The sequence below is a fragment of the Pelodiscus sinensis genome, chromosome 21 (assembly GCF_049634645.1).
Source record: "Pelodiscus sinensis isolate JC-2024 chromosome 21, ASM4963464v1, whole genome shotgun sequence".
NCBI classification, from domain to species: domain Eukaryota; kingdom Metazoa; phylum Chordata; order Testudines; family Trionychidae; genus Pelodiscus; species Pelodiscus sinensis.
Genome location: NC_134731.1, coordinates 8,613,434 through 8,638,995, shown reverse-complemented (window position 1 = coordinate 8,638,995; position 25,562 = coordinate 8,613,434). Strand labels below are relative to the sequence as shown.

The window sequence follows — 25,562 nt, the reverse complement described above, 5'->3', positions numbered from 1 at the left end:
GAGATCACTTGATCTCTGTTCTGTTCATTCCTTCTGAAGCATTGGCCACTGTCGGAAGACTGTATACAGATGGACCTTTGGTCTGACCCAGCATGGCCGTTCTTATGATCAAACAGATGGACGGATGCACATTTCTAAAATATATTGTAAGGAAAACATTAAATCTTGTTTTAGCCCCATTGACTTCTTCTCTCTCCCCCTCCCCCCCGAAAGCTAGCCCTATGTGAAATGTAGCCCGTTAACAAGGTCTTCATGTCAACTTGACTTGTTTCTGATTTAGGTGACATCTGCTCTCCACCTTACACCGGCTAAGAAATGATCCCCTTAAATTCTGTCTCTGCCACTGATTTGCTGTGTGATCCTGGGGAAGTCGGAGTGTTTGCAGAGCGGTGGCCACAGAGCTAGAAAGTCTTTAGAAGGAAACATTGTAAAGCAACTTAGGGTTCTCCTAGACTATTTGCAAGGGTGGGCATGTGGCACCTTACCATGGATGTCCCAAACTTGATGTGGTTTATGCCTGGTAACGTACATGATACTGAGTGTTTCAAAGAGTGAGTCCTTGCTCTCTGGTTGGTTAGTTTGTTGCTATCACTTGATTTTTTTTTTAACTGTCTTTGGACCAGGCTTTCTTGATTGTTGCCTTCTGTTACTGGCATTTTTCCTAATCCCAAGAAGGGAGGATGAAATGACACGGCTCTGCTCTATATACCCTTACAAATAACTCACGTTCTAGGAGTCCCCTTGTTACAGCCATGCAAAAATAATCTTTCCTGCTCCCAAAGGTGCATCTCTTCCTTTTGAAGTTCTTTCCTTGTCTGTTTCCCTTATTGAATTTGCTTTACCCAAGATCTCTTCCGATCAGGTGGGGCAGTAGGAGATCCTAACAGGGAAGCAAAGAAACCACAAGGATTTTTTTTCCCAAAAGAAAAATACTCCTTTTGCTTTGAGGCATGCTGATACTTTTCCCTCAGGAGAGATTCCTGAGCCATGGAAACAAGAGCAGAGAGACACTTTAGCACAGTTTCCCCGGAACTCATAATAAATGCTGAAATTGACTAACAGGGAACATTGGGAAAAGCTCTGCAATTTCAAAAGTCCCAGAATTGAAGTAACAGAAGGATGGGACAATTGCTGGTCTCCACTGCAGTGCACTGGCAGAGCGGTTTGCGGGGAGCCTGGGCAACGTCTGGTTGGGCTGGGCTTACGCCATTTCCTGATTTTACGCCATTAAAATAAATAGTAAACGTGAATTGCTGAAACCGAAGTAAATTCAGATCACATACAAAAGATAAGGGAGAGTAGAATTAGGCTATGTCTACATTACAACGCTCTTTTGGGATACCAGAGTATTCTGAAATAGCTATCCTACATCTTCATAGGAAGCCCGTTATTTCGAAATATAACAGCTTTGCTATGCCAACATCCCTGTAAACCTCATTCCATGAGGAGTAAGGGGCGTTTCAGAATAGCGGGTTATTTTGAAATTTGGCTCTGTGTAGACAGCGCCAAATGACAAAATTAGCTATTTTGAAATAAGATCGAAATAAGATACGCAATTTGCATAGCTCAAATTGAGTATCTTATTTCGAGCTATGGTGCTATGTAGATGCACCTTTAGTGGCTTCTTATTCTGCCATCTTATTCTGCAATTTTATTATATGATTTCAATGGAGTTTTTAGGTTAGTCCTTAAATTATGATATAGCTGTAGAGAAAGTAAAAAAGCGCCTATATTTAGTGTCTAGCAAGAGCAGGATTCCAGCAACACTCTTGTATATAGAGACTCATTGGGTACTAGATTGATAAAATGGCCTTTCATCTCTGGACATCCTAATGTAAATCTCTCTAGTGTTCCCTACAGATCCTTGAGCAGCTCACTTGGCTGCTTAATTTTTTTATCACTATGGAATGGGCACATCTGTGTTGAGTCATCTGCATGCCAAAGCTGCTCCCAGTTGGTAGAGCAGTAATTGAGAAATTTGCGTCTATTCTGGATAGTATTTGTGTTCTGTAGTTAAATACCTTGAATTGCTCATTATGTTTACTAGGTTAGTGTATTTGTGTGGCAGTACCTCCTAGTGGACATTGTCAGAACTGCTTGCTTGGATGTCTCAGGCTTTATGTTCCTAATAACTAGTAGAGGGAGAATCTGAATTCTGCCCCCCTCAAATTCCAAAAGTTCTGGTGGGCCACTCATCTGCTGCATTATCTTTTAGTGCCTGTGAATCTAGTGTGTGCACACAGAGTTTTGTTTCTATTTTAACAAGTGCTAATCTTGTTTGCTGTGTCTTGAAGATCCAAAATTTAACTTGATAGGTATTATTTTAAAAGAAAAGTTAATTACTAGGAAGTTATATGAGCTTTTACCTGGCCAGTTTAACCTACTTGCTCTCAGTACATAGAGGTAAGGAGCACAGATGAACAGTCAGAAACAAAGCAAGTACAAAACGTCTAAAACAAACCTGAACATCGGGAGGATCAGAAGATCTGGACTGTAGATCCATTTCTGCCACTGAGTTGGGTATGCCATGTAGCCTCTCTGCAAAATGGAGACAAGAAGAGTTATCCAATTTGCAGGCGGGGTTTGAAGCTTAATTCATTAATATTTGTGTAAGGTACATTTTGTTCCTCACATGGACAGTGTTACACACATGAGATCATAATTTAGAGTTACATGGAGAAGAGCACCTGCCAGCCCTGTTGTATTTTCTGTCCAGCCAACATTCTGCACATTTCTCCAGCTTTTTGAGGCTTTGTTACTTGGCAGTAAAAATTCATTCCAAGGCTGACCTGTGCCTATAAGGACTTGGTCTGGGAATTATCTTCTTTTAAGTATCTGTTCAGAGGCTGCATTTTACAGCTAGAAATGTCCAGTGATCGTCCCCAGCAAATTAAAAGGAAGAAGTTTCTAACCAGGGTGGTTTTTGGGGGTTTTCTTAAGCTTCAGTTTAAAAGGCTGTTGGGGATACGGGAGCGAGATTAATGGAAACTTTAGAGTTTGCGGATTCCCAATTTGCCTTTTGACTGTCTTAGAAATAAACTAGAGAGAGAGAGAGAGCGAGAATGCCACTGCATGTCCAATGACCTTTCTTGAATGCAGCTTTTATCAACACAGACAGATTGTGTGTCCATGGCAAAGCCATTAACATGAAAGGTATCATATTGTGTCATGATAGGGTAGTATATGTGTCAATCATGTATCTAAGAATGAGTCCCTGGGGACTTGTTGATACAACAGGACATAATAGCTCTGAGGATTGGTTTGACAATCTGCATATAAAACAAAAATCCCTAACAACCCCTTTGCAATAGGTCCATGAGGAAATTTCCCTGCATTTTAGACTCCTCTTGGAATTGTACTAACTTTGCCGGGTGGACTTTAGACCAGTGGTAGTGTTTGCATGTAGTTCTATGTGGTTTAATTTGTGCAAGTCTGGGGCAGTCCATGTGAGGTCACCAGATAAAGCTATCTTGTGTGACCCTAGCCTCCTGAATGTGGGGTGATTGGCAATGTCTGCTGAGCAGAGGCCTGGTACTGGACTGACAAGCGATATTGAGTGCCAGGGAAGGCAGAACTGTGTGGGCGGCCAGGACTTGAATTGCACGGTGAACTCTGGGTCAGGATTTGAGCGGAATTGGCTGAGCTGCTCTTGTGGTGCACACAAGTGTGGCAGGTCAAGACTGAGGTTCATTGGCAGAGCAGTGAAGGGAGAAAAGTGAAGTTTACTCTGTCTTGTACCAGGGCTTCATCTTTCAGTATCCCCAGTGCTCTTTAATTACCCTTAAATTTCACAATGAAAAAAATTTGCAAAGCCCCGTAGATACACAGTTGTCAACGTGGGGGAGAGTAAGGTGGGTTGGGTTTGGTGTTTTTGCTTTTAAATGTGGACTCTTCAAAGGTTTTTTCCTGAGAACGAGGCAGGGATGTCTTGGTGTCTGCTCAAGTTGATTCCAGTCTTGGGATTAGATCAAAGCAATCATGTGAGAGCAATCATGTGAGTTAGAACAGCAAGTGCCATCCCTGTCATTCAAAGAAGCATTATAATTATTAATGCATGATATGAATCTTTCTGTAGTGGTGCAGCAAGACTATTAGGCGGATCCGTATGGGTGCAGTGTGTTTGAGAATGCTAATCAAAGAGGGCCTAAGAAATGTCAAACGGAAATTGACACTCCAACAGCATTAAACATTAGTCAGTACCTCTTGTGTCTCTCACCAAGGTTACCCTGTTCTTGGCTCAGGGTGTTGGGGGAAGGAGGAGGGGCTGCTGGCTCTGTGTCTTGGATGGATGCATTCGAGGATGCTGTGGGTGCAACGGAGGGATTTGCGGGGGGAGGGAGTTTCGGTCACTCAGCCATCTTGGATCAGGTGCAGAATCACCGTGTGCCACTGCATCTCTCCACCAGTCATTACTCTACGTCCCAACCAAGTCCGTTTGTGTGGGGAGCCACGATCTGAGAACCGCTCTGGCGAGAGAGCCGAGATCCATTACACAGTGTTGGTGAGAGGGGGGAGAGAGTGTCACCCCCCTGCGGGGCACTGGGAGCTTTTCCTTTTCAGGTCGGTTGGGTGCCTGTAGTGCTGGGCCCACTTGGTTCATGTTGCCGTTGGTCCCCTTGGTAACACAACGGTTCGCGGCTCTCTGCAGAGAAATTAACATAAGCGGGACCGATGATTGGACTTCAGGCAAATGCAAGTGCTTTGAAACCCCCCCACCTATCTCCATGAATTCATTTTATTTTTAATTGCCTTGTTTTAAGTGGTTATATTTGTATATTGTTCCCATTAGAGGCGATTTACATTCCAGACATCCCATTACCAGTCCCTTTATGTTTGCTGAGGGAACAAAGTCTAATAGATTTCTGTTGACTTTTTAATTTTCCTTTGCACCGATATCTATCACTTTTTAATATGGATCTCTGTCAGGATATGTGTATGTGTATAAAGCTGGTTACCTGTTTGTTTATTCCCAGGAATAGGGGTTGCCCCCTCTCACATGCTGGCTCACCTTCTCCCGGCCTGAATTTCCCTCTGTAGTTTCTAGTGAACATGCTGTGTAGTGTTGCCGTGCTCTTGCAACCGGTTCCATGTTTCACCCTCCCCCTACCATTCCCCTTTCCCCCGCCATTCCATGTTCCACTTGCATTCCAGTGAGTGGTGGCCTTTAGGGAACTTTTTCACCGCAGAGGAGTGTGGCTGGCACCCAAGGATGCTAAATCTGGGGTTGCTGCAAAGCCATATCTGACTCAGTTTCCTCACTGGTGCTGCCCAGGCCTACTGCTGGGGGTGGGGGTTGCTGATGGGTCATTGTGCTGCAGTAAGCCGAGTCACTCTGAGTCTTTCTCTGTGAATTCTGAGAGAATTTCTTTGTCCTTCTGAATGCACAGAACCGTGGGAAGATGGCGGAGGGCTGTAGGTACTAGCCCTTGGTCTGGCAACCCATCCACTTTGCAGGGGGAAGGAAAGGAGCGGGCAAGTGGCGTTCACACCTGGCTCAGGTCAGCTGATTTGGGCCAGCCCCCTGATGTGAGTGAAGAGCCACACCCAACCTAATCTTTGGCCCTGAGTCCCAGAGCTCAGGTCGGTTGACTTGAGCTTACGCTACGGGCTAATAGCAGTGCAGATGCTCTTGCTCAGACTGGACCACAGGCTTCTTAAGCTCTGCACCCAGAGTCTAACGGGCAAGGGGGAGCGTCTGTCTCTCCGGTTGCTTCTCATTGCTGGAGCAGCCTCTGCCCACAGTGCGCCTTGGGCTGCTGTAAATCAATTAAGGGCCAGGGGAGCTGACTTCAGGCTGCCGCGGGACCGCTTTAAAAACCTTCCATCTCTGTGGGGGAGGGTGGGAGAGCGGAGATGGAGAGGAAGGAACAACTGATAAGGAGAATCAGAAGAGCTGAGCGGGAACATCAGCAGCAGCACTGCTAAAGGCTGCAGGGGGAGGTGAGGGGCTCCGACAGGGAGTGTTTGGAGGCTCCCTTCCCCCCCAGGAACTTCAGCGAGTGGCTGAGGAGGACTGTTTACTCAGCCCCGACTGGCCGGGGGCATCGGCCCCAACACCCCTTTGTTTTGCCAAGGGACAGAAGGACTAACGCCAAGAAAAGGCTTGTACCTCGGCCCCTGAACTGCGGGAAAGTGGGCAGAACAGGGGTCTGGGACCCAGGAGTGGGACTCATCCTGCCACACTGGATATACTTCAGCCTCCATAGCCCAGTGGGGTTGCACTCTCGGTGAATTAAGCCATACTAGACCAGGTAGAACAGCACACAGCGGTTCCCTGTGCTCTGATCCCAAGGGGGCAGAAAAGCAATACTTTGCCCTGACTGAGCAAGTGGATTTTTTGCTCACCCATCTGGTCTTGAACTCCTTGGATGGTTCAGGCAGCCATGGAAAGATCCAGAGGTTGCCACCCAAGGACCATTCCTGCTGATGATAAGGCCAAGCACCTAGAATTTATGGCGCGGAAGCTGTTTCCGTCTACGAGCCCTCAGTTTAGAATCTCAAACTATCCATCTGGCCGGATACAATTTCCTCCATTACCCTGGGCTCCTGGACAAGTTACCTCACGAAGGCAGGTTCTGTTTCAAGCACGCCAGTGGCCAGGCGGCATTCCCTGGATGTGAAACAAACACTGATGTTTTATCGAAAGCGAATGAAATGGAAAGGCGCCTGGACAGCTCATTGCCACAGCAGGAGGGGGACAGGGACAAGTCATCTCCTCTCGGAGGATCTTGAGGTGGACCTCTGGCAGCATCTCACTCTGCCTCTTGGCACAACTTTCTCCCCTTAGAAGTGACGAGCACCCTCTCCAAGGGACAAGCAGCCTCCCTAGCATGACTTCAGAGGCGCCCCTGCTTGGCATCTGCAGAACAGCTACATGGCGTTCCAGCTGTACATTCCCTTAATTCCCTTGCAGCTATCAAACAGGGACCCCTCGAAGTGCTGCTGCTGTCCCAAAGGATGCGTTAGCAGAGGAGTCTTGGGCCCAGGCATCCTTTGTGACCACTGTTCTGCCAGCAGTGATGTCGGTGCCATACTCATGTTCCTCTCTTGAGTGCTTGTCGGTCACCCACCGAGCCACCAGCACTCAAATAAGAAAGGGAAGTTGCTTACCTGATAGCAATGAGTTCTTACAGGGGTGTGCTCCACCGCTGGCCTCGGACACCTGCTCCGGATTATGACAGGATTCATGGGAGAGAAGAATCTGGGGAGGTGGTCGGTCCACCCCATCCCTTATGCCTTTGGTGTGAGCTTAGGGAGAGCAGGGGCAGAGGTGTGGGCTAATGCACACTGCTAGCAAGAACTTTTCAGTCGCGGGCACGTGCGATCCCTGTCTGCATTCCACCGGGGGTCCACGTCTCAGAAAACACCAGTTCTAGGAAGGTGTGTAACTTCCCTTTCCCTTTTGTGGTTTGTGTGCCGCCTCCTCCCCACATGCCCTCAAGCATCCGAGTTCATTTGCTCTTTCTCTCCCTTCCCCCCCCCCCAAAAAAAAACCCCCAACACCCCCACTGCTGGCTTCTGGATTTGTAGTCAGCAGCCATCTCCTATAACTGTCAGGTTTGCAGCTCCCCACCGCCTCCCACCTCCCCCATCACTCACCAGAGGAAAAAGAGAGCTGGAGCCGGAGCTTGAAATATATCATGCAATAGTGTATCATGAATTTCTTGTGAATCACAGTGGAGAAGCAGGTTTATTTATTTCAGAGACTTTAAATCAATATAAAGTAGGTCTCTTAGTTCTGAAGCTGGGATGGAGTGTGAAAAAATGAGCCCATTGTACTCTTAAAACTTTGGGGAAAGGAGATGACAGCTATATAATTCCATTTACCAGGCACTAGGGGCTTTAATGTGAAGGTGACAGGGAGCTCTTTGTGCATTTAGAGCACCATATCTTCTAAATAAAAGATCTGTAGACTTGATAGTGGAGCATAGCTCTGACTTTAATAATCTCCAAACATTAGACTGAGCCAATATGTTCCCAAGTCAGAAAGGTCCCCCGCCGAACGCTCGTAAATTAAAAGTGCAGGCACGGCACACACTCCTAGATTAGAAATGCAAGAACTGCAATCCGTTTCCGCGAGGAAGCCCGGCTGGAGAGGAGGGGGTCTTCCTGCTGCCCTCTCACTAGGATAAAGACTCAAATGGGGGGTGTGGAAGCACAGCTCTCAGCTCTTCGTCATTTCCAGGAACATGCTTCATTGGCATCCTTTCCTATGTCTCTTCTCCCCTACCCCGTTGCCATTCCCATCCGCTAATAAGTTCGTGTGCGGAGAAGTGCTGAATGATCAAAATGAAAGCTGTAAGACGTGCAGAGACTCAACCACAAATAATGGTACTTTGGCTTTAAGTCAATGCAGTGTGAGTTTTTTTGAGACCCTTATTTTGATCATCTCTCGTGTACATTAAAGCTGCTTGCTGCTGTTTATATTCGTGTGTGTCTTTTTCGAATTCTAATCTGATACGCCATCTATACACTGTGGAATATAAATGACCATTATTAATATTATTTGTATAAAAATGTTGTGTTCATTTATTATCTAAGCCAGGACACACACGATAGTGTGAACATATTAGTAGGTTTAAACAGAATATTTAAGGTTACCGAAACGGTTGCCATTCTGACCCTCTGTTTTCAGTTCCTCCGATCTTTCATCTTTGCTGACACACACAGGCCACCTAAGTTTGCGGCAAAGCTAGTTTTATTGTTAACTGCCTCAGTGAGCAACTGGCCTGTTGTTAGCAGCCAGTAGCTGTCCTTGGAAATCTCTCTCTATATAAAAAAGTTTTTCCCGCTGGGCGACAGAATAACATCCTCATGGTCTCTGGCCACGAAAGCTGGCGGGTGGGGATTGGCGAGCGTAGTGAGCAGTGGGTGAATCCCTCTAGTTTATCTGAAGTTTAGAATGTGTGGGTGCTGATCAAATGAACATGGCTATCTTAGCGAACATGGCATTTATACAAATGTTGAAGGGGCATTTTCAAAGAAGCAAAGGTCATTTAAGCTTCCAATTCCTTTTTGTGTTTTTGAAAATCGCCCCTGAACTCAATAAAGATAATTTCATTGTCATAATGGTCCATTAAATAAGTAGAAAAGAATGAAATAGATATTACAAGATACTACATATATATCTAAGGTTGTTATATAAAATACTGTGTTATCTGAGCAACAGTATTTGTTCATGTAATTAAAGGCTGTAGTGTAAGGCATGCAACATTAGATTTGGCATTTACTTTTGAGTACTTAATTGTGCAACCATAATGTTCTGTTAATGTAGTGGGTTTTGTATGGTGTCTATTCAACAGACTACTTTTTAGCTGTATGAAAAGTGTGGGGATCTGGGTGGCTTAAAGACTTAGCATGGGGTTGTGGAGCCTTTTACCTCTAGTTTGCCTATCTGAATTTGGAGCTGGTCTAAGTTGACCAGAAGTCATTGTCTTCTAAAGGCCTTTGGTGGCCTGTGTGAATGTATTGGTGGTCTCAATTCAGTTACTAGACTATACATTGTGGAAGTGCTCTGGGAAGCATTGTGGTGGTGTGGAGGGATGGTTGTTAGAGTAAACAAAACCAGACTCCTTACTAATTCACCTCCTAAAACAAGGGAGCAGCTATCTGCTGCTGATTCAGAAATGCTAGATCTAGGCTGCTATATTAGAAAGTTGTAATCTACTGTTTGTTAAAGAACTCCTCCTAAATGTTAAGAACTAGAACCAGCAAAAGCTGTATGCGGCTTCCTCGGGCCATAACTTAAAGCCAAGTCAGAGATTGGTTGTGCCAGGAAAATGGGATGTGCTTGGAACGGGACTGCTTCTCAGAAAACCATACAGAAAAGAGAATCACCAAGCAGGTGAAAGGGGTTGGTTGGGAAGTTCTCCTCCCACCCCCGGCCAGGAATGGCCTAGATCCGAGCCTCCCACCCCCCTGGTGCCATGTAGGGAAGGTGGGAGAGTGTGGGGTGCTAAATATCCCTCCCCCACTGATTTATACAGGAACGTTGCTGGCTGTTCCCCTTTGTCAGTGAGTGAAGGAAAAGTGCAGTTTGCTGCATTTCTCACTCTGGCTGGGGAGTGCAGGGGCAGGCAAGTCTGGACCTGCCCTAGCCGGGGGATGTGCACCTCTCCCCCAGCTGTGCCCACTGGAGCAGCAGTGGCCATAGAGAGGTGCTTCTCACCTGGGCCCAAGCTACCGCGGTGAGAGAGGGCTGGGGTAGTCCTCTGACCCCTGCTCCCCAGCCCCACCCCTGAGCAAGGATTTAAGTGAGGCGTGGACATTTTCATTTTATTTTCCAAATAACAAACCTTGAGTTAGGGCCCCGAGCGACGCCAGGTAAATCTTCTAGTGCGATATAAAATGCAAAGAGATTGAGAGAGAAAGCAGGGATCAAGCATAGTCTGGTCCCTGCCTAGAAACTTAAGAAGGGGCAGGTTGCTTCTATTTGTGGTACCTGTGCACGCTCTTTGCATTAGGTCACTCACTCCCTAAAACTTCCTCACCTCCCTTATTGTAAAATGGGAGCGTGAGGAGGCCCGGTTAAAAAAAGAGGGAAACAGTCTTCCAATTTCTGTAGCACTTGCACTGTCTTTCAGTGCTGTGTCCAGGACATTTTAATTTTATTTTTAAGTCTGATCTCAGAAGCTCAGAGTCTTCACTGGTAATGACCATTCTGTTCTGATTATTTGCGCTATCCGATTAAGCACAAAAAGTGGTGTTAGCAGTACCAACGGCCAATTATAGCCGTGTAATATACGCATGTTTTTAAAATCAGATCCATTGTCCTTCGCTGCTTTTCCTTTTGTCTCCATGCTTTCCTGGTGGCTTCTGGCGGCTGGATTTAGGCGTTAGTTTTCCTTCGTCCCGTGAGGGCTTGGTAACCTCTTCTCCGAGGAAGTCGCTTCTATGCAAACTTAGTTCTTTGGACAGGGTCAAATCCATAAAACTGCTGCTCACCCTAAGGTGGTTGATAGTGGGTTTTGCTGCTCTCACTCTCTCTTGAGTAAGATGCTCCCCATTTCCTTGTAGGGTATATGGAAGCCACCTGCCTGGCTTGTCACAGAACCTCCATTGTCGGCATTTGCGTTTCTGAACGGGTGCGTCATGGTTTTGGATGCATGCTTTGCCCCTAAGTGACCTTCTCCACGTGGGGTGTGTGTGGCATTCTCTGTCTAAATTATCTATCATTTCTTCTCAAGTGCACCAGTGTCTTTGCTGCCGTGTCCCATTGAACACCTTAAGCCCTTAATTACATAGGCATTGGTATTGTTCCTCGCCAGCCATTTCATTCTGCGTCACCCCCAGACGTTTTCTTGCAGAAACATTTATACGGTAATATACACCGCACCATTTAAAATTGTTAATTGGAGATTGAATTACTTGTCAGCCTTTAAAAATGTAGTCCTCGCAGGTCAGAGATGAGGTGGTTAGCAGGGCTAAATGGATGAGCTATTGCATTCATTTTTTCTCAAGCCAAATGATCATTGTCTCTAAGCTGGCTAGCCCCTCGGTGCCTTTTAACCTCTGGCACCTTTCCCGAAATCCAGTCTGAAGCCATGTATGTGAGATGAGTTGGCAGGTCCTCTGCTTGTTTGCGAGTAGACAGGAGAACATCCGTAAAAGAAGCAGGAAAGGCGGAGTCCAGTGGATTGCTGCCTGCATACCAAGTTGTATGCTAAGAGACTGAGTCTTAACCCCCTTGACTACAGGCAGTCCCCAGGTTACGTACAAGATAGGGACTGGACTGTAGGTTTGTTCTTAAGTTGAATCTGTATGTAAGTCGGAACTGGCATCCAGATTCAGCCGCTGCTGAAACTGACCAGCGCTGACTACAGGAAGCCCGAGGCAGAGTTGCTCTGTCCCGGGCTTCCTGGAATCAGCCTCTGATCAGTTTCATCAGGCTGAATCTGGACGCCAGTTCCGACTTACATACAGATTCAACTTAAGAACCCCAGGCGTCCCCAAGTCAGCTGCTGCTGAAACTGATCAGCGGCTGATTCCAGGAAGCCCAGGGCAGAGCAACTCTGCCTCGGGCTTCCTGTAGTCAGCGCTGGTCAGTTTCAGCAGCGGCTGACTTGGGGACGCCTGGGGCAGAGCAGCTGGGGTGCTGCCGGGTTGGTCCAGTAGTGCCCCAGCTGCTCTACCACAGGTGTCCGGAGAAAAGCCTGGTCTGCTGGGGAGGGGGGGCCGTACTAGCTGGGCCCCCCCCCCCAGCAGACCAGGGAGATGGGGAGCAAAGCCGCGGAGCACGCAGGCAGCGGACAGCCCAGACGCGCCGTGGCTGTCCTGCTGCCGGCGTCCTCAGAGGCTTTGCTCCCCGTCTCCCTGGTCTGCTGGTCTCCAGCAGACCAGGGAGACGTAGAGCAAACCCCGTTCGTAACTGCGGATCCGACATAAGTCGGATCCGCGTAACTCGGGGACTGCCTGTATATGCTTCCTTTGTTCTAGGGCAACCTCTTAAGGCAGTTGGTGTAGTTTGCTTTGTGCTTGAATGGTGATTAAATGAAGGCTTAATTTACTTTTCCATATGCTCCAGTTATTCATCCTTCCTATGACACTTGGTCCATAGATTTGTGCATACACATGTGCGTACATACATGTAATATGACACACACATAACGGGAGCTAACATTCCGTATGATTTTGTATGCGTCTCAGAACTATTGTGCCTCTGCCGGCAATGCACTGAGAAGTAAATAACTGCCCTCACTCAGTATTACACAGTGATTTCATTGGCACAGATCCTCACAATGCTCCGCCACTTCACTCAAATGTCGGGAGTACTCGGGAAAAGCAACTGCATATTTATCTTGATCTCCAAAAAGGGATTTAAGGGCAAGAGCAGGCAGTATATTAGGCTGTTTTCATAGCCTGTCAGCTGCGGTAAACTGGAGCCGTCTACAGTGTCTCTAGATAAGCAGTGGCCCATTTTGCATGTATGTACGTTTTGCATTCATTTGAAGATAGGGAGTTGAATTTTTTTCTTTTCCTCTGTGGAAGAGGTTAGCCGGACTTGTGTCTTACATCTGGGGGCTGCTCTTTCTCTGTCCCTGAATCTAAATCTTTACTCCTGGCTTCCCAACTTGGGTGGGGGTGAGGGGGTGTGAATAAATGCTGGCACGAGACTTTTGGGGGGGTTGGGAGAATAAAGGGGTGGGAGCCAGGAACGCCAGAGTTCATATCCTGTGTCTCAGAATAATTTCAACACCTTTTTATTGTAAAGAAAACTTTTAAATAATTAAGCCCCCGATTAATTTTCTGGAAATCTTTCTAAACAAGATGGGTTTCATTCCCTATGTTTTAGAACTTCAAGTCATTTTGCGAAGGTGAAACCAGATCCAAACCTCTCTTCCTCCGTGACAGTGCTGCCCTAAATGACTAAAATGTGCTGCCTTTTCTGTTCTCCCCCACCCCACCGTCTGCTCACAGCCCCTTCCCCCAAAATCTAGCTGCTGCTGCTGTTGTTGTTTTGGAGTGGGGGGAGGGGAACAGGGATTGGTGTGAATGTGTTTAAGAGCTAAATGTAACAGGTATGTTGTGCCCTCTGCCTGTTAGAGAGACTCAAGCCATAAAAATAACAAACGGCGTGTATTTGCTAGAATGTCAAAGTTATGAGTTTATTTTGTAATGATGTGCTCCTGCCTTCATGAGGTAAACTGGCTGTGGCAGAGGTGTTATTAGTAATATGGACTCAGTGGAGCAGAAAGCCGAGTGACCGAGAGATCAGTGTATCAGTCAGTGAGAGGGCAAATGGAAAGAGACAGCAGGAGAATGAGAAAAGAGCTGCAGTGCCTGGGCTGAGATTAGAGATGGAGGCTCGGAAGAGGATTGAAAGTCCAGCAGTCAGTCTCATTTTCCTGTCCCTCCAAGGAGCCGCTCGTTCTTTGTATGGCTTTTGTGCCAGGCTGCTTTTCCCCCTTGAAGGCCTAAATGTGTCTGTTCCGCTGCTCCGTTCTGCACGAGGGCAGCTCTAGGCGAGTGAACTAACCTCTGGAGACCTGGGTTCTCATCCCAGCCCTGCCCCTCTCTGGCTGTGCCACTGAAGGCTAGTCATGACACTGCCCCGTGCCTCAGTTTCCCCACCCGTAAAAGGTGACGGGTGAGGGACTGTTTGTATAGCACCCTAGAGATGGTCTAGCTGCCCCAGCAATGGTGGTTGGAGCAGAAGGGCTAGCTGGAAGAGTGGACTGGCCATGGGACAGGCTGATCAGAGGTTCTCTGTTTCCCTTTCCTATTGTCTGACCCTTTCGTTCCTCTTTCGAAAGGTGCTCGGACGGGAGGTGTACACCTCAAACAACCAGCTGGGCGGGATCCAGATCATGCACAACAATGGCGTGACGCACAGCACTGTGTGTGATGATTTTGAAGGCGTCTACAGCATTCTGCAGTGGCTGTCCTATATGCCCAAGGTAAGTCTTGGGGCAGCAGTGCATGGGGCCATTGCATGTGCTTGTTAGTGGCATTCACTGACCTCAGGTCTTTGGGGCGCTGCAGGGGCCACTGGAGAACTGCCCGTTTCCTGTGCACGTCACCCCACTAGCAAATTGGCCACAGTAATCTGTTCCACAGGGTTTTTACATGACAATCCACTGTACTTTGGTAAGAAAGATTCTAAAGGGTCCCCCTCCGCAGCAGGGGTGGCCTGCGGCTATCGGCTGACTTGGCCGTTGCCTAGGGCACTGCCTTTGACGGCGCCCGATGATGACATCACAGGGTGCCCGGTGATGACGTCACCCCCTTGACGGCCCATTGATGGCTGTGCAGGCAGGGGTGCCGATCGCGTGTTCCGCCTGGGGTGCCAGCTGCCGCAGCCCGCCTCAGGCCGCTCCTGCTCCCCAGCAGTTACATACAGTAGTTACCATGCGTGTGAGTTGCTGTGCAGGCAGGTGAACGCCTAGGTCACCTTCCTCCTGGAAAGAGTGGGTGGCACGAGCCAGGTGGCTTTGGCCACCTTTTGAAAACTAAATCGCCAGCCCCGTAGATGCTGGCAGTACCAGAAGCTGAAGAGTGAACCAAGAGCAAAATAGGCCAAGTGCAGTCTTACACTAGCGTCAAAGTCAATGTAGCATCTCCTTCAGACCTTTGCAAAGACATTGGGATGCTGCACTCATTGGGACCCTCTGGAAAGAGGGCAGTAACATGCCACAGGGAGAACATCCGTCGGTTCATTTGCATTTCCGATGTTTGGGGAAGAGCCATGGATGCTGTATGACAATCTATCCCATTTTTTTGTTGTCTGTTTTAGAGCGTATCAAGCCCGGTGCCCACCCTCACCATCAAAGATCCTATAGACAGGGTCATTGAGTTCGTTCCCACCAAGACGCCTTATGATCCCCGGTGGATGCTGGCCGGACGTCCTAATCCAAGTACGTACATCTTGGTCACACAGGCGGTGTGATAGTTCAACTGGTTTCAAGATCTCTACTGCCATTAAAATGACAGCCGACCCTCCAAAATACGTCCTACACTAAAGTAACGTTGGCATTTACCAGTTATTGATAGTACCCTAATGATCCTCTACTGCAGTGTTTCTTAAATTTTTTAAGACCAAGGAACACCAAACAATAATTTTATGAGGAACACCAAGGATTTTTTTGACACCCCTCCCCCACCCAGAAAAAGGGTGGTTGAGGGTGGGAAGTTATTGAGCCAAAAAAAAAAGTTGCCTGCCCCTTCAAGGGCAGCCATTTTGAACTCTGTTGTTCTCCGCAGCACACCTCCGACTGCCTCGTGGCACACTGGTGTGCCACGGAACACAGTTTAAGAAACACTGCTCTACTGAGTGACTGCTGCCTACTATCATCAGAGCAGCGTGGTTACAAATTAGAAGGGTGGGGATACACTGTAGTAGCAGCCAGCTCAGTTTTAAGTGGACCGAAGCCACTGCGTGGATGACGTTGTCTGTGATGACTCTTTTTTTGTACTAGAAACGCTTACTCGCTTGGATAGTTCTTACTCATGCACGTAGTCCCACTGAAATCTATGGAGTTATCTGTGAGAGTCAGGACTAGTCACATAAGGGTTTGTCTGTTCAGGCTCTGTGTGTGTCAGATGTTCTATAGTAGAAATCCAGGTGAGAAGATGATTAAAAACAGTAGGTTAAATTTGGCAAGCTCCAGCATTACTAAATACAAATATTTTAATAGGTGACCTACTGCAACCAAACTAAGCATAAAATTGTCAAAAGCACCTCCATGACTTACAGCTTCCCTGCACAAACATTTACACCTCAGCAAGCTGAGATGTGACACTGCCAACTGTCCACATGGACCCTGCTGACACCCATTAACAGTTCGTTAACTTGCTTTGATTAGTCCTGTTTCAAAGAGCAAATTCTTCCGTCTACCTAGCCCCATCTACTGGGGGCTATGGGGATTGGATAGGTTGACCTAAGTACATCACTCAGGTTATGTCTACACGGCACAGCTTTTTGCAACAAGACTGTATTGACACACTAAGGCTGTGTCCAGACTCAGGGGTTTTTTCGGGAAAAGTAGCCTTTTTCCGAAAAAACTTCCCCTGCGTCCAGACTCAAGCCGCGTTCTTTCGAAATTAAATCGAAAGAACGCGGCTTTTCTTTCGATGGCGGTAAACCTCATTTCACAAGGAAGAACGCCTTCTTTCGAAAGTTCCTCTTTCGTAAGAAGGCGTTCTTCAATGTAAATAGGGCTTCTTCAAAAGAGAGCATCCAGACCCACTGGATGCTTTCTTTCGAAAAAGCAAGCCGCTTTTTCGAAAGTTCAACGTGCAGTCTAGACGCTCTCTTTCGAAAGAGGCTTGCAGTCTAGACATAGCCTATAAGTCAGCATGCATAAATGCTGTTCATCAGTACTTTTTGCCAGCAAAATACTAGCCCCCATTGAGTGTCTTTTGGTTTGTCATCAGCAGAGCGCTCCTGCGGACAAAGCAGCGTTTATACTTGTTCTTGCCGTGGCAAAACTTTTGTCATTCTGGGTGTTTGTGTTTGTGTGGGGGGGAAGGGAGGAGGGGATTTAAGCACCCGCGAACAACAAAAGTTTTGTCCATTAATTGCAAGTGTAGACACAGGCTCCAAAGGTGAAATTTTTCATAGCCTCCTTGGTTGGCATGTTTTAGGTGTACACCAGGCCTTGGGACTTCAGGCCTGTTCTGCATTAAAAAGTTAGGTCAGCCAAGATAAAATCCATGCTGAGAGTGATGTAGTTAAGCTGTCCTAACCCACTGTGGCTTGGATGTTAATGAGCTTTCGTGGATAGAACCCACTTCAGATGAATGGAGCATTAAAAGTCCAGATCCAAGAATAAATAAGGGAGAGGGGTGGGCAGGAAGGGAGAAAAAAATGAATTAGTGTGTTCAAATTACAAGAAGCTAAGAACTTTTTGTAACTTGAACACTCTAATTCATTCCCCCCCCCCCTTCCCCTTATTTATTCTTGGATCTGGACTTTAATGCTCCATTCATCTGAAGAAGTGGGTTGTACCCACAAAGCTCATGATACCATCTGCATGTGTTGTTAGCCTTTAAGGTGCTGCTAGACTATTTGTTGTTTAAGTTTTTCCAGTTAGTCTGTAACTCCGCTACTCCCTGATGCTTTTGAACATCTAACCCACAGTGTAGATAGTGCTAGATAGACCTCTTGGAGGTGGATTCTGCCTGTGGCTGATGAGTGATCACACTGAAGCAGTGTTACAGCACAGCTGCGTTGCTATAGCATTTGAAGTGTAGACAGGCCCCAGGTTTCATTGAGTTTCAATCATACAGAGGTTTCAAATGCATAAGTCCGTTCTGAAATTGGACTTTGGTGTTGAAGTCATGTAAAAAAAACACACAGTCCTGTTGCACCTTAGAGACTAACAAATATATATCATGAGCTTTCGTGGACAAAACCCACTTCTTCAGAAGCACCTCCGTGATACTTCTTCAGAAGTGGATTTTGCCCATGAAACCCCATGATACTATATACATTTTTATTAGTCTAAGGGCTACAGGACTACTCATTTGTGGGGGTTTCTGTTTTTTTGAAGTTACAGACTCTCACAAAGCTACCCCTCGGAGTCATGTAGGTCGTTTGAAAGTTTGTACTGGTTCTACTTGTGTTTGTGAAATTCCCTAATGATTGTGCATAATTCTTTCCCCCTCTCCTTGTTTCACCTTCCCCCAAATAGAATGGTTTTACTTTACATTCTGCATTGAACACATCTGAGAGCAGTTGGGGCTTGAATGGCAATCGGGAGTAGACATTCCACATGACATTTTCTCGTGGACTTAGCCCTGATGTCTTGGCTGATTTTATTTCCGTTAAGATTAAAAAGAAAATGCCTTGTGAGATGAAAGGCCTGGCCTTGATCTCAATGTGTCATGGGTCCTCTTGGCAAACTGGCTACCACACCCTGGATTGATTATTTATTTATTGCAATATACATTATACATTTGAGTTTGAAAAATGACCCTGATGCTACCCAGGTTTGCTTCTGGACTGGAAATATTCTCCTCTGCTTCTGTAACTAACCAGGAAGCCATGGGCATGTTACTGTTGGAAAGGAAAGTGAAAGTGTTGGAGCAAGGAGGGGAATCTAAGAGATTCTGAAATAAACATATTTGAAAAGACCTAAACAAAGCTGACCCACACATGTAAGTTCTGAGTACTTAAAAGAGCATGTTTGCAATGCAGAGCTGCCTTTTATAATTAGGGAATTGTCCCATTTCTGTTATGTAAAGCCCCCCAGATAAAAAGCCTTTATCATAAAGGAATCCATCTCTAACTAGCTTGGCAGACCTCACAAAATAATTGGATTGGAACCATTGCAAAAGCTCGAACCCCTGCCGCTCCCTTTTGGAGGCGTGCAAGAGATGTGCGTACAAGCCACAAACTAGGTGACCATTATCCCTGCTGTTATTAATGAGTTTTGAGGGATAAAATGAGATTTGTGATAAACTAAGTTTTCCGGTTTTGGATAATATTTTTTCATCATCTCTCCAGTAATTCATCCAGCTGTCTGAGTGCAGCTAACACCAGCTTCCAAATCGAGTGACTTCAGATTTTAATTTAGTGGAAGCGTTAAGGAAAGCAGATGATTCTCCGTGATAAGTTAAAGCAGATATCTCCTAGGTGAAAAGTTAAAGCCATTTATTAGAGGAGATAGTGCTGTGATATTCTTCAAACTGACGCCCGACACGAGGCCAGAATCTAAACGATCAGCTTTGGGCCCATGATAAAGAGATAATTTTGAAATGGATGGTCACATTTTACAGTGGGGCCAGGGAGGCAAGGAATGTAGAACACAGTAATTACAAGTTTGGTCTTGATAAAACACTCTCCATCCTGTTTAAGTCAGCAGAGGTTAGCTCGCTTGGATCTCCACTTTTAATTGGTTTTAGACTTGGGTTTGCAGAGGCAGAGGTGCTTGTTCAAATTAAAGCATTGCTCAGAAGCTGCGTGCCAAGGGGCAAAGCTGAGAGGTTGTGTTCTGGTACAAGCTTTGTGGGGGCTAGCTAAAAAGCAGCTACCCGCAAAGTAATCTGTATTGCCTAGGTGGGTGGAGTATCTTGACTGCCATAACGTGGTGCTTGCAGCTTCTACTGTCTGGAGGACTGCAGAAACCAGAGCGGTGACCTCTGTGAATTTCATGTCTTTTGTTGCTGTTGAATCTGGTGGTGGCCAGGAACAGAGAGAAGTCAAATCCCTCCATAACGCCCTTGCCTGCTCATTAGAGATGGCCTTAACTAAAATCCTGGATTTCACCACCCTGGACTTAACATGAATGCAGAGCTGAATGTCACAGTCAGCCCATATCCAGTGTTAGACATCTGTGTTCGGAAGGTAGATTTGGGTCCAAACTTTGCATCTAGGGCCCATCCTCTAATAATGGTGCATTGTTGCCCCTTGCACCCTAAAACCTGACCCTTGATTGCCCTTATTTTTACACAGGCAAGTGCAAGTCTTGTGAGTCATAAAAGGATACAGCTTCTTTGCTGTTTCTGGAAGTGCTTGGCTTGATGACTGTCCATAGAAATGTGATAAAGGCAGGAAGAAAGGGTAGTCTTGTGGTGACAGCACAGGACTTAGAACCAGGAGAGCTGGGTTACTTAAACGCTGTAGAATGCAGGTAATGGTATTGCATTCTGCCTTGCAGATGTGTAGCAACAAGGCTCACCCCCCTCCCCTTGTAATAAGGGACGGGCAGATATTACATTGGTGAGAATCAAAGAACGGTCTCTAAATGATATACATAAAATATACTTTAATCCCCTGTGATTGCAGGAGTTACTGAAGGTCCTGCTCTTTGCTACATGATCATCAGCTGCTTTAAATGCACATACTATACCAGTCAACATGTATGCTGCTTGACCCAGGGTGTACGATCAGTCTGTTGCAGACACTGATCTAGGAGAGAATTAAGGAAGAGAATGGATTCCTCTTATTGAGCACCAGATAACTTTATAACCAGTTATGTGTAGTTCGTAGTCAAGGTAATCATGCTTCAGGGCATGAGCTTAATTTTCTTCAGAGGTCAGGAAGGATTTCTTTTTCCTCAGCATTGCACAATTCTCTAGGAGCCCAATCAGAAAAGAGTTGTTTCTTTGAAGCATTGGCCATCACTGTTTACTGGGAAATGGACTTGAACAGAGAGCCTGATCTAGTATGTCAGCTATTGTTTTCTATAGCATCTGGAGGAGCGTGGGACGAACACGCATACTATGTAGTATATCTTTAGTAGAGCAAGGATTCGCTTTATGGGCCATACGTAGTGGAGAAATAATAGGACTGAATCAACAGAATGTCTGGCAGACCCACAAATGCAGTGTCTAATGTTCAAATATCATTAGCTTATTTATTCTTAAGTGTGTCTGTCTGTATCCTTTTTGGCAGAATCTAAAGAAAATTGTAAGCTAGGTTTTTAAAATAGAAATAGGCATTTTGAAAAACAATGTCTTTAATGACTTGGCTGCCTTTTGACAAATGTTTGCAGTGTCTTCAAAAACCCAGAGTTATTTATTTAAAAGCATGCAAAGTCCCTCTGCTATCTAAACCCCATCGTTTAACAATAAATGATGCCTTTGCTGATAAATGACTCTCTTTATGCAGACTAGCAAATGAAATAGGACATGATGACTGAAGGCAGACAAATGTTCGCAGTCTAATGCTCCCTTATAATCTGTTTTTTAAACTAAACAGACCAAAAAAAAAAAAAAGGAAAAACTCACCAGCCCAGCCTCAAGTTGTTAAATTAGAGTCTTGCTACAATTTTGACTGCTTTTTATATTCTTTTCCCCTCTCTTTCTGATGTTTCCTTTTTGTAGTGCAAAAAGGCCAGTGGTTAAGTGGTTTCTTTGACAATGGATCATTTCTAGAGATCATGCAGCCCTGGGCACAAACAGTTGTGGTTGGCAGAGCTAGGTAAGTATCCACAGGCTTTTTAGACCTTTGTAGAAATTTAGCTTTTACTGATGCTTTGTGTTTGTGCTGACACATTCTGCCAAAACTGGGGAGAGGATGTATGTGTCTAACAAATTAATCCTCAGCAGAACACCTCTCTGCTCCGTGAATTGAGCATGTCCTGATAATTCCTTGCGTCTAACCTAGGATGCTAGATAACTTTCACTTTCTATAATGTTGCATGGGAAAAGTATACGTGGGTGGGCAAGAGGGGGTTTTTCAAGGACACACCTTTTCACTATATATCGTAGGAGAGAGGGCTCCCATTCTGGCTCTGACGTAATTTTGAGTAGTCGGAGGACTATACTGATTCACAACCACATTTGACTTGCAAAAACGGTCCAGCTATAACTGAAGTAGACTGGAAGAAACTGCAAACTGCTGGGATGCCTACTTATTATTTCCAAGTAGGACTGAAGTTTCTATTACATTTTATTACCCTCTCTGAAAAGTGAGTCACTCAGCAGTGATCCCAGCATAGAAAAACCTGCCGCGTTTTCCAAACTAGCACCTGCCAAGACTGATCACAGTCTAGCTCGACATTGCAAAGACACGCGGCCCTGGGGACTTGCATCTGGTGCTCGCCTTCCTCTCTAGGACAATCACTTTCCCTTATCGTTGTGGCAAGTGGCACCTGGCTTGAGATTCTCAAACACACCAGGTTCATTTGAGATTTAGATCCCAGACTTGAAAATAATTCCAGCCTTTGTAGCTCTTTCAGTAGAGTAGCTTCTTCCACCTTCATGCTCCAAGAAGGAAAAGCCATCAGATGGCAAATCTTGCAGAACGATTCATCCATTTAGGCCCAGAATTTGAGTCTTCTGTTGTTGTCATTGTCGTCATTAAAATAATCAGTGGCATTGTGTGTTTCTTTGTCTGTTTCCCTTCTAAATAAAGCTGCTCCAAATGGATGGAGTATTATCCTGTGCTAAGAGCAGTGGCACAGGAACCAGTCCTCATAAATTTCCCTCTCAGCTCTGGTCAAGGATATTTTCTACTAGAGAGAACAGAGAACTAGGAGCAAGAATTCCCGCTGGTTCAGCCTCTGATTTGCTGTTTGGCCTTGAGGAAATCCTGAAATCTTTCCATACCTCAGTTTCTCCCATCTAGAAAATGTGCATAAAAACCAAAACCTACCCCTCCAATTTAATCTGTGTAAGATTCTTTAATAATCCTATGTAAGTGCAAAGTGTTATAATCATCTAACAGCTGTACAGGTAGACAAACATCCTAGACAAAATCAGTTATTTAGTGAAGCCAGTCCATCTTTGTTCAGGAATATCCTTGCCTTCACTTTTACCTTCTTTTCATCCGATACATTCTGAGCTCTGTTGGACGCAGTCTCCTACACACAATACAAATGGAGCTGACTTCTTTCAAAAGCCAGTGGCATTTTGAAAAAATAAATATGAATGTAGTCTTCTGGGATTGTTCCTGTAAGTGCTGCCAAAACTCATCTTTTGTATGTATGTTTGGAATATGTGTGCTGTTGGCTGTAAATTGTCTTTTATTATTCCAGGGCAACTTGTCCAGGGACACACTATAAAACAAGATGTAGCATCTTCATGTGCTAGCCAGATGAAATTTATATGAAGTATAATGGAAAACAGAAGTTGTTTTGAGCTGTTTTCAAGTTCAATAAATAACTGTAATACTTGGCTAAAGATGTTCTTTATTAGGTCACATGGGCCCTAATATAGACGTTATAAGTTACCGATTTAAGACGGCTTCTGCAATTACGAGTTTCCAGCTGGACTCTTAATCATTGTGAATAGGAATATTTTCAACCCCCCTAGCGCACATCGGCCGTGTCGCTTTGGTGTCTGGGGTGCTTGTCATCCAACTTGAGATGGCTGAGTAGAGGGGTCGTCTCTGCTGGGACTCTCCTTCGTGCAACATCATGAAGCCATTGCAAGCAGCTGTTGCCACAAGCAGATGCCTTTTGTTTTAGAAAGTTGTTAGACTGAATGGAGAGTGAGGCTGCGTTGCCCCTCCCCCATACACACACTACCCTGCCTCTTTGTGTTCATATGCCAGTCTCCATTATACCCCCCACTTCCTGCAATGGCCCAGCAGATCTGAAGGTTAATAGATAAAACACTAACATTCCTTCTGCCCATCACCATTCCTCCCTTTCGGGGGGGTCCTTGTAAAGTGTGCAGGGCAATTGGGGTGGATGGGTTATGCAGTCTTCTATAATACCTGTGGCATTATAGTGGTTTTGATCAACTGGTAGTGGGAAGCAAGATCATTGTGATTGTAAAGGGGGAGCTCAGAAGGCTGGGCCTTCAAGGTTTTATTTCCTGTTTTAAGCCAGGTGTTCTGAACATCTGTATGGTGGCATGTGAGGAGAGATGCAGCCCTGTGCTGCTGCATAACTGTCACGCACGTAGTTTAAAATGCGAGGCTTTTGTTTGTCCTGCCCTGGTTTGTTGGGAGGTACAGTGTTACTTTTATAAATAGGTCTTCTTCTCAGAGAGGCAAATCCAGCACGATCCAGCCACATGCTTGGGCTCTTCAGAGAGACCAGACTGCCTCACCTTCCATTTATTTGCATTTTGTCACTTGTTTTTGTTTCCGAGCGTTTTGGTTCAAGAGTAGAAAAAATGACTAGTTGTTGAATGATAAAATACATGGGTTTTGATGTGTCTCCTCCTTTTTCAGACTTGGAGGAATACCTGTCGGAGTAGTTGCTGTAGAAACCAGAACGGTGGAGCTAAGTATCCCTGCGGATCCTGCAAATCTGGACTCTGAGGCCAAGGCATGTTTTGCTGTTGACCATAGGTTGGGATGTGGATAAAGTCATTCTCTGCAGATGCCTCTTCGGATATTTCCTTTGTGTTTATTGGAAGATTGGCCCCATACAATATAGGTGGAAGACAAGGCACTGATCGGCCTCTGTCCGTATGTTAATATGCTGCGGCTAGAGCTGGTGAATGTGCTGTTTTGCTGGCTAACTCTGTACAGAGAGACAGTCAGGTGTATAGCAAATATATAGGCAGGAGATGGCTTATCTCTAGTGGAGCCGACCCTGCTCTCTTTTGGGAGAAGGGAATAATCTTCTGGCTGAAGCACAAATCTGAGAATCAGAAAACCCAGGAAGCAAAAATCCTCCTCCTCCCCCTCTGGCCATGACACCTCCATTTCTGAAATTCTTGCTGCTTTTTTTAATGTTCCCACTCCTTTTCTCTACCTTCCCCCTCTTGCCTCCTGCTTCCTCCTCCTTAATGATCATTTTGCCTCCTTTTCTCTTAGTGCCCGGAAGTCCATGGAGTGCTCTCTGCACGCAGAGATCTGCTCACGTGAAGTCAGTTGCAGGATCAGCATCTTACTTTGTAAACTCATAGGGTGCGTCTACACTGCACCATTTTCCCGGAATAATGGCCGTTACGCCCTAAAACAATACTAGCATCCACACTGCAATTGCGTTATGGCGAAAGAAAGTCAAAATAATGGATGGCTTTTTCTGACATTGGTAAACCTTATTCCACGAGGAATGAGCACTTTTCCGAAAAAGCTTTTTTGGAAGAGGGCGTGTGTGGACGTTTCACTGCTGCTATGTTGAAATAGCTCTTTTCCAGGGCCATTCTAAAGTTCTTCCTCCCCAGTGCCTCCTGGGGCTCTTAAGTCGAGATATCACGTCTACATTAGGGGAGCCTGCCTGGCACTAATTTTGAGGCTTCCCTGTAGTGTGGACTCTGTATTTCAAAATAAGGATAAGAACTTCCAGAAAAGCTTATTCCTAAATAAGTTTGCAGTGTAGATGTACCCCTAGAGGAGGTGCCCTTTTGTTCCTTTGCATGTCATTCTCACAGTGCATCTGTAATATTTATAACGGGTTGGTACGCTTGTCAGCATTGGTTTCAGATTCCCGCTCTTGCTGTATCTGTTTTCTTCTTATAGTAACTCTCTCGTTGTTAAACCATTCAAGTCTTACCCATTTCCCCCCCCAACAGATAATCCAACAGGCTGGTCAGGTGTGGTTCCCAGACTCTGCCTTCAAGACTGCTCAGGCGATCAAAGACTTTAACCGGGAGGGGCTCCCTCTGATGGTCTTTGCCAACTGGAGAGGCTTTTCTGGTGGAATGAAAGGTGATTATCAAACCCTGGATATATTTTCATGTGGTGGGGATGACGGGCTGTTTGGTTCCTAAGAGCA

At 45.7% G+C, this 25,562-nt stretch overlaps 1 protein-coding gene across 10 annotated transcripts in view; it reads left to right on the top strand.

The window, feature by feature from the left end:
• ACACA (acetyl-CoA carboxylase alpha) overlaps positions 1-25,562 on the top strand; it is a 229,179-nt gene that overhangs the window by 151,801 nt on the left and 51,816 nt on the right. For all 10 annotated transcript variants that reach the window (XM_075904774.1, XM_075904771.1, XM_075904768.1 and 7 more), the window contains 5 exons: positions 14,253-14,396; positions 15,233-15,353; positions 21,268-21,364; positions 24,068-24,164; positions 25,360-25,495. In XM_075904774.1, the coding sequence (XP_075760889.1) occupies positions 14,253-14,396; positions 15,233-15,353; positions 21,268-21,364; positions 24,068-24,164; positions 25,360-25,495 (595 nt within the window). The remainder of the gene's footprint in view (positions 1-14,252; positions 14,397-15,232; positions 15,354-21,267; positions 21,365-24,067; positions 24,165-25,359; positions 25,496-25,562) is intronic.